The sequence below is a fragment of the Littorina saxatilis genome, linkage group LG16, assembly GCF_037325665.1.
Source record: "Littorina saxatilis isolate snail1 linkage group LG16, US_GU_Lsax_2.0, whole genome shotgun sequence".
In the NCBI taxonomy this organism is placed as follows: domain Eukaryota; kingdom Metazoa; phylum Mollusca; class Gastropoda; order Littorinimorpha; family Littorinidae; genus Littorina; species Littorina saxatilis.
Genome location: NC_090260.1, coordinates 54,687,015 through 54,696,927, shown reverse-complemented (window position 1 = coordinate 54,696,927; position 9,913 = coordinate 54,687,015). Strand labels below are relative to the sequence as shown.

General features: G+C 43.4%; 1 protein-coding gene across 1 annotated transcript in view; it reads right to left on the bottom strand.

The window, feature by feature from the left end:
• LOC138950073 (uncharacterized) overlaps window positions 1-9,913 on the bottom strand; it is a 53,483-nt gene that overhangs the window by 35,559 nt on the left and 8,011 nt on the right. The window contains exon 6 of the mRNA XM_070321852.1: window positions 4,280-4,411. Within this exon, the coding sequence (XP_070177953.1) occupies window positions 4,280-4,411 (132 nt within the window). The remainder of the gene's footprint in view (window positions 1-4,279; window positions 4,412-9,913) is intronic.

The following is a 9,913-nucleotide window of genomic DNA, read 5'->3' as shown; positions in this document are numbered from 1 at the left end:
AGAAAGTAGGTCGGCAATTTGCTGTCTCAGGTTACACCAGATTGGTCAATTGTCCTTGTTTTGATCCAAATTTGTCTTCCTAAATATACTTTTTGGAAGGTGTATTAGAGGAATTCCGGGGGGGGGGGGGGGGCATGCCCCCAGACCCCCCTAGATGGTTTAAACACTTCGCGTCCTCAATTAACTGTTTCGCGTTGTCGAACTCTCCCTAAAAGACATTTGAACCCCCCCCCCCTTCTTAACCATGCTGTGATCCGCCCCTGTTTCTTGTGTGTGTGTGTGCGTTTCGATATCAGTAACTCATCGTCAATTGTGGAAAGTCATAATAAGCCTGGACACATTAAATTTGCCGCCACACCAAATACGAATTGTGATGTTCAGGAATGAGCCTATGTCCGAAAATGGAATTTCTTAGCCTATGGTTACAAATAAATGTCTAACCAATGGCTAAAAGCCATTTAGCCACAGGCATATTAATGCATTCGGCCTTGGACTAAACATTCGTTTTGGTGGTAGAGGGCCTCACCACTATTAAAAAAAAAAGAAAAAAGGTCATGCATTCTGTACAGTATTCAACATTCAACAGAACATTCATTCGTCCATTGGCTAATCCGCAATTTGTAGCATTATTTGTGAAGTCTGTAACGCTCCTATTATAGACATGGATGCAAACACTCAAGACAAATGGATCAAGTTTAGTCAGCCAATTTTATTTAAATCAATGTTAACTGACAAAACACTTTTTGTGAGCAAAACACCGAATGAACTACAACAGCAAATTTAATTTGAAACATTAACCAAGCACATTTATGAAAAATGATGAAACTAAAATAACAAATAATCAGCATATTTTACATAAAACGAGCCTAATTTTCACCAAATTGTAATATCTCCACAAGTCATGGGCCAAAATTTACAACAGACATGAGATTATTCAGTAATCCCTTTGGTGAAAATGGTCCATGGAATTCAAACAGTATACGAAAACTAGTGACATTCCTTCTGGTAATTTGTCTTGGAAGAAAACAAAAGCATATACTGCATAAAAGTATATATGTACATGCCTCAGGTATTCAGGACTCAAGAATACTTATTCCTCAGCCCATAAATAGGGTGATACACCATAACATTAACAAACAGAAATTCATATGAAAATATTCGGCACACAGGCATACTTGATACTGGGTTAGTCTTTCTTTCTTTATTTATTTGGTGTTTAACGTCGTTTTCAACCACGAAGGTTATATCGCGACGAGGGAAAGGGGGAGATGGGATAGGGGAAAGGGGGGAGATGGGATAGAGCCACTTGTTAAGTGTTTCTTGTTCACAAAAGCACTAATCAAAAAAATTGCTCCAGGAGCTTGCAACGTAGTACAATATATGACCTTACTGGGAGAATGCAAGTTTCCAGTACAAAGGACTAAACATTTCTTACATACTGCTTGACTAAAATCTTTACAAACATTGACTATATTCTATACAAGAACCACTCAACAAGGGTTAAAGGAGAAACAGAATCCGTTAGTCGCCTCATACGACATGCGGGGTGCAGAGAAATAAGGATGTGGAAAAGAAGACTTTTGGTAAGTGAAATAAAGGTGATGGATCCAGTCAGGTAGAAATAAGACAACAAGAAAAGAATTGGAAAACTGCAGGGAATAGTAGGGAGAGTTTTCTTGGAAGGAAATATAGGTGAAAGGACTGGTAAGGCAGAAATAAGACAAAAGAAGAGAAGAAACAGAACCGTTAGTCGCCTCTTACGACATGCAGGGTAGCATCGGGTAAATTCTTTCTAGTCCCAACCAATATGGGACTCCCCCTAACCCACGGGGGTACTGGGTTAGTCACATGTGCATGCATATCTGACACTTCTTCATGAATTTCACATGCATGTCCGCTGCATTTGTTCCCCAATCATCCGCATATTCACATACCTTTTTAACATACGATAACTATATATACGCTCTTGCAAAAAATATGAACGTGTGATCAATAAAACAAATGTTGTCATGTAATAAACTGACATAGTTTTCCTGGACAAAACGTATTACAATACCATCAACTTAACCAAATACAACTTCTTTTTGTGTTTTTGGCTTTCAAATAAAAAATGGCCAGTTTTCTAACATGTGCAGCTGCGCAGGGTTCTGTGACTGTACAATTGTGTTGACAATCGAAACATACATGGTATCCTGTATTATTTTGCTGCAATCAACTCTGCACGCAAATCTTCATACGCTAGGCATACAAATACAAAATGCACATCACTTTCAATACATGTTTTACAAAAAGGACAGAAAAATGCCGTAGTTAATTTAGTTTTATCATGGCTGTGCTTATTTGGCTCTGTAACTGCTAATCCCATTCGAAAACTTGCAAGGGTCTTGCGGCTGGACCAATTTTGACATTGCAATCAATTAACCATTGCCTACATGTTTGAACAAATACAGGGATTGACTGAACTCCTGGGTTTTCCCATACAAATCCAAATCTATACAAACCCAGGTGAACATTGGTGGCCCAATTTGTTTAATCCTTTTCATCCAACTTCAAGAGCATATTATACGCTTTTCTTGGTATCCTGTTTTCATTCATTATTGTTATTTTCAACCAATATTGTAACACACACATATAGCAATTTAAAAACATTGACTATCTTCCAGTGTCTCCAAAAACCATATCATTCGGAGTACACTCCTGTTTGTGACCAAGTGTAACCATGCTATAGCCTGGTTGATAGTACTAATTATCATTCCAGACGTATCCCTCAATATCTTAGAAAGTCTTCCAAGTTCGGGGAGTCTGCAACTTATCAATGTGTCTTCTTGAGAACAGTCTTTCCCCATACTTTAAAGGCTGACATAGTCCTATTTAATAATTTTAATTACTTCCAGGGCTTTTTCCATCGTTGCGGGGATGTATAAATTAAGCTTCCTGCAAAGTTTTAGGTTTGAAGTCCTTACCAATTACGAGAAATAATTAATTCTTTATAAAGTTTATTGCTATGTTTAGCAACAGTTCTCCAGGACTTAGGCTATTTTTAGACTGTCAACACAGACAGTGCAGCTTCGTCAATCCCCGCGTGAAGGAAATCGCTCACCTTTCTTTCTTAATTTGGTGTTTAACGTCGTTTTCAACCACGAAGGGTTATTTCGCGACGGGGAAAGGGGGAAGATGGGATAGAGCCACTTGTCAATTGTTTCTTGTTCACAAAAGCACTAATCAAAAATTTGCTCCAAGGGCTTGCAACGTAGTACAATATATTACCTAACTGGGAGAATTCAAGTTTCCAGTACAAAGGACTTAACATTTCTTACATACTGCTTGACTAAATTCTGTACAAAAATTGACTATATAATATTCTATACAAGAAACACTTAACAAGGGTAAAAGGAGAAACAAAATCCGTTAGTCGCCTCTTACGACATGGGGAGCATCGGGTAAATTCTTCCCCCTAACCCGCGGGGGGTAATCGCTCACCTTCCACGTGCAAAACGTAGTGATATTGACACGCCAGATTAGCGCGGTAGTGTATTGTGCTAAGCAGGAAAGCGAGCTTTTCTGTATTCTTGTTAACTTCGCAATTTCCGGAAAACATCCACTTTCACTTTGAGACTGTTCCGTTTACATTCGACACTATCAACACCACTTTGCAATACTGCAATAATTTTTTCTGTGTTCGAAAGCTACAGCCAATCTTTATTATATCCCCTTAGGTACAGTTTTATAACATTATTGGCACATGTAAACAATAGGAATTAATTAATGAACGCTACGTAAAGGGCAGCCTTTAAGAGAAGCGAATCTGAAAATGTCATCGTCTTTCATTTTTCCAATTACCTTTTCAAAAAACTGTTTTAAAAAAAAGTCGGTTTATGAAATAGGGACCCACTTTGTTTACTACTGTTTCTAGCAGAAAAGTGTCAAATGAGGGTTCTCAGAAGTTTTCAAGGCTGGAACCTTTTTGTGCACTTTCGTCAATTTTGTGTGTATATTAGTTCACACACCAAAGCGTGTGAAAAAGTTTCCGACTTGCCGAAACACACAGCCCAAGGACAGATAACTCTAGTTACTGACGAGTTGCAGTTTCAAGATGGCGACGACTCGTGGATCCAAGGTAAGCTTGTCGGCGAAGCAAGTTTCTTTTTTCACTGCCAAAATCTGAGCTACCTCTGGCTCTTCTTTGTGAACTCATTCAAGGTGGGTAGACATTTTTACATTGACTTGTTGGCAAAAAATACAATGTTTTTTGCATTTATCTCCGCCCCCACGCCCCCACCCCCCCCACCTGACAGTGCCTCTTTGAGTAGAGCAGGAAACTGAACACTTGAATGGTCACTTGAATGGTCACTTGAATGGTCACTTGAAAGGACTTGCTTTGGCTGGCAAAGAGATGATCGGCATCCTGAATCTGCAGAATACAACATCCCACAAAGGTTAGGGTAAGAGTGTGAGACAATATAATCTTACTCACAACAATTGGACAGGAAGAATTATATTCAATAATGCAGTTGTTGCAAGCAAAGTTTGAGTGACATAGAGGGAAAAAACAGAGAGAGAAAGAGAGAGTGAGAGTATATTGCGAAGGTGATGGACACATTAATCATTAAAAAACACACACACACACACATAACATTATTTATTAGTATATAGACCTTGGGAAATAGAGACACAGAGGAAATTAGACCTCAGGGAACAGAGATCTGGGGGATGACTAACCTGAGGAACAGACCTGGAGGAACACAGACCTGAAGAACACACCAGGGGGAACACAGACTTGAGGAACACACCTGGGGAAACACAGACCTGAGGAACAGACCTGGTGGAACACAGACCTGAGAAACATAACTGGGGGAACACAGACATGGGGGATCACAGACCTGGGGGAACACATACCTTGGGGAGCAGACCTGGGGGAACACAGACCTGAGAAACAGATCTTGTGGAACACAGACATAGGGAAACAGACCTGGGGAACACAGACCTGAGAAACAGACCTGGGGGAACAGACCTGGGGAAACACAGACTTGGGGGAACACAGACCTGAGGAACAAACCTGGGGGAACACAGACTTGGGAGAACACAGACCTGAGGAACAGACCTGGGAGAACACAGACCTGGGGAAACACAGACTTGGGGAAACACAGACCTGCGGGAACACAGACCTGGGGAACAGACCTGGGGGAACACAGACCTGAGGAACAGACCTGGGGGAACACAGACTTGAGGAACACACCTGGGGAAACACAGACTTGGGGGAACACAGACCTGAGGAACAGACCTGGGGAAACACAGACCTGAGGAACAGACCTGGGGGAACACAGACCTGCCTACCCCCAAAATTACAAGGTGTAATGAGTCAAGCCAAAAAGAGTAATCTGTTGGAAGAGAGTGTATTCAGGTTCCATTCGGCAATCATTTCGCACATTGTCACTAAGTCTTCTGCTCGGATAATTTCTCCTTCCAGTTTTGTTACTGTATCACTCAACTTCCTGATAAAGAAACAGGTAATTTGAACGTCTATGAGCTCTCTGTACTGCATCCTTGTGATCATTTGTCCCAATGTGCTATCAGGGCCTAGCATTGGAAAAAGTGAGTTCAGCTTACAAAGGCGGGGGTCTGGCCCCTGGTGGGGGAAAAAAAAGAAGAAATATAAATATATATAGTGGTGAAATAGAAAAAAACTCATAGAAAATTTGAAAAATAAATTGAGATTTTTTTTTACCTAAAATGACCCCCCCCCCCCAAGAAGATTGAGCAACTAAATTATGCCTTCACCAACAAGCAAAACACAGACAGAAAACAAGACAAGAAGGGCAAAGCCCATACGACTCACATGCTTGACCTCGACCTTTAGGGTAACTAAACCTAGCAATGACATCATACACTAAGAACTGCTTTACACATTTTTCCTACCAAAATACATGTGACCTTGACCCAAGGTCAAGGTCATCCAAGGTCATGCAACACAAAGCTGTTAATTCAAGACATAGGAAGTACAATGGTGCTTATTGGCTCTTTCTACCATGAGATATGGTCACTTTTAGTGGTTCACTACCTTATTTTGGTCACATTTCATAAGGGTCAAAGTGACCTTGACCTTGACCATATGTGACCAAATGTGTCTCATGATGAAAGCATAACATGTGCCCCACATAATTTTTAAGTTTGAAACAGTTATCTTCCATAGTTCAGGGTCAAGGTCACTTCAAAATATGTATACAATCCAACTTTGAAGAGCTCCTGTGACCTTGACCTTGAAGCAAGGTAAACCAAACTGGTATCAAAAGATGGGGCTTACTTTGCCCTATATATCATATGTAGGTGAGGTATTCAATCTCAAAAACTTCAGAGAAAATGGGAAAAATGTGAAAAATAGCTGTTTTTTAGGCAACATTTATGGCCCCTGCGACCTTGACCTTGAAGCAAGGTCAAGATGCTATGTATGTTTTTTGGGGCCTTGTCATCATACACCATCTTGCCAAATTTGGTACTGATAGACTGAATAGTGTCCAAGAAATATCCAACGTTAAAGTTTTCCGGACGGACGGACGACTCGGGTGAGTACATAGACTCACTTTTGCTTCGCATGTGAGTCAAACACTGACAATCTTGTGTTATTTGGCCTGAAAGTGCCATTCCCACTTCCAGGAATACCTAGATTCTTTGTCACTGAATGGCTGACCACGTTCAACAATGTCGCTTCGAGACATTATTTCAAGTCTAGAGCCACAAAACATGGTCGCGCGATGCCACAGGAAGTGCGTGCTCAAGCAAACTGTCAAACCGATTGAGAATTGAACCGAACAGCGCACAAAACGAAAGCTGGGACTGTTTGGGTTTACCGTTTGGGAATAACAGGTTTTTGCATTTCGGAGTACACCAAATCGAGTTCCGCGTACTGGAGATGTTATTTCGGCGTAAAGTAAGCCGAACAGCTTACAATGCTAGGCCCTGGCTATGCACAGTCATATTTTCCAATGTGTGCACACGAAAAGTCACAGTGGCAAAGGGAACACAAGACGTGCTTTGGTCCTTTTGATTAAGGTCCTAGGCATGGCCACGATTTCATTTAGCTAGCTGCCTTTGTATTTCTGTTGAATGCCCGAGTTGCCCAGTAGAGTCCATGCAGCACTGTATGCTGATGACCTTGTTCTCTGGTGCACTGAGGAGCATGCAACAACTGCGACCTACAGGATGCAACTTGCCCTCGAGAAAGTTGCAGCTTGGACAGACAACTGGTGTGTAACCATCAACAGAGACAAGACAACAGCTACTCTCTTCACACTCTCCGCCAAAGTACAACCTGGAAGACTGACGTTGGGTGACACGCCACTGAAGTTTGAAGACCAGCAAACTTACCTCGGAGTCACATATGACAAACGCATGACATGGCAACATCACATCATGAATGCGGAAGCAAAAGTCAGAAGAAAACTGAACATCATGAGGAAACTGGCAGGATCACAATGGGGCGCAAACGAAAAGATCCTCAAGACAGTGTACCAGGGGACCGTACGACCTCACCTTGAGTACGGATCTAGCTCTTGGATGACAGCAGCCAAGACGCACCTTCAAACCCTAGAGATAGTCCAAAATCAAGCGATGAGAATCATCACAGGCGCTATGAAGACAACCCCAATAGACAAGATGCAACAGGTGACCGGCATACCTCCACTCAGCAAGAGAAGAGAATGCAAAGCGATGGTACAAGACATCAAGTACCAGTGCATTCCAGACCACCAAATGAATGCAAGGATAAAGCAGCTCTCTTCTGGCAGGCTAAAGAGATCAAGCTTTGCAACTGAGACACGGGCCCTGAAGAGAGAACACCAAGCAAAGATGCCTGAACTGGTTCACCCATCACACTTCTCCCTTGAAGAACCACCCTGGAAAAACAACCTTGAAAACGTGTCCATCCAGACCACAGTTCCTCATCTCACAACAAAAGATGAACAGAGCGATGTGCAGAAGAAAGCCAGGTGACACTTGCCATGCTCGACGAAATATACCCCCAAGAAGCATGGATGCGGGTCTTTACAGATGGGTCCGCCACAGATGCCGTCAAGAGAGGAGGAGCTGGTGTCTACATCCAACACCCCAGTGGAGAGTGGCAAGCAGAGGCTATACCAACTGGCCTCCATTGCACCAACTACAGAGCAGAGGTAGAAGCGCTTATCCACGCAGCCAATACCATCAGCAGCAAGGTCAATCCCGACACCCAAGTTGTCTTCCTGACTGATGCCTTGTCTGTGCTGCAAGCAGTCAACAACAACAAACTGCCTCAGCTTACAACGACACTTCATAACATCACTTGTCTGAAGACTGTATTCGACAAGCGCTTAGAACTGTACCCACGGAATACGCGCTATATAAGCTTCATATTGATTGATATTGCAGTGGGTCCTTTAACACTGCGGGATAGAGGGGAACGAACAAGCGGATAAAATGGCCAAACTGGGTGCGGAGGACGAACAAGAAGAAAACCCAGTTAGCTCCACAGAGATGAAAACCGTCATAAAGTCTCTGCTTAACCCCCCCCCTCCCCCCCAACGCACGACAGCAACCACCAACTGTCAAGACCTGAACAGGTAGTCATTTTTCGCTTGAGAACAGGGCACAACAGAATGCAACAACACCTGCACAAAAAACTGCGAGCCGTGCCCTCCCCCATGTGTCCCTGTGGAGACGCAGAGCAGGATGCAGCCCACATCCTGCAGGACTGCAGGAATCTCAAGCCCCTGAGGAGAGAGATCTGGACCAGGCCGGTGCCCCTTCATGAGAAGCTGCATGGACCTGTGGAGGCTCTTCATAAGACCACCAGCTTCATTACCAGAGCTGGACTCCACGTTTAGCATTGGCGAACGACAAGAAGAAGAAGACAGACCTGGGGAAACACAGACCTGGGGGGACACAGACCTGAGAAACAGACCTTGGGGAACACAGACATAGGGAAACAGACCTGGGGGAACAGACCTGGGGAAACACAGACTTGGGGGAACACAGACCTGAGGAACAAACCTGGGGGAACACAGACTTGGGAGAACACAGACCTGAGGAACAGACCTGGGGGAACACAGACTTGGGGGAACACAGACCTGAGGAAACACAGACCTGGGGAAACACAGACCTGGGGGAACAGACCCGAGGAACACAGACCTGGGGGAACACAGACCTGGGGGAACACAGACCTGAGGAACAGACCTGGGGGAACACAGACTTGAGGAACAGACCTGGGGAAACACAGACTTGGGGAAACACAGACTTGGGGGAACACGACCTGAGGAAACACAGACCTGAGGAACAGACCTGGGGGAACACAGACCTGCCTACCCCCAAAATTACAAGGTGTAATGAGTCAAGCCAAAAAGAGTAATCTGTTGGAAGAAAGTGTAATCAGGTTCCATTCGGCAATCATTTTGCACATTGACACTAAGTCTTCTGCTCGGATAACTTCTCCCTCCAGTTTTGTTACTGTATCACTCAACTTCCTGATAAAGAAACAGGTAATTTGAACGTCTTTTTGTTTCTATGAGCTCTCTGTACTGCATCCTTGTGATAATCTGTCCCGATGTGCTATGCACAGTCATATTTTCCAATGTGTGCACACGAAAAGTCACTGTGGCAAAGGGAACACAAGACGTGCTTTGGTCCTTTTGATTAAGGTCCTAGGCTTGGCCACGATTTCATTTAGCTGCCTTTGTATTTCTGTTGAATGGCTGTCTTCTTTCTCACAGCAATCCTTTTACCACCACTGTGACAAGCTTCCTCGTCAGATTCGTCTGTCTCGTGGGGACTCAGATTTTCCACGCGTCGCTAATTCATTGTAATGCGAACGGCAGCGTCTATCTTGTTTGTGGCTGAACAGGCCGGAAATGACCGGATATTGCCTAAATGATCTCGCGCAGGCGCA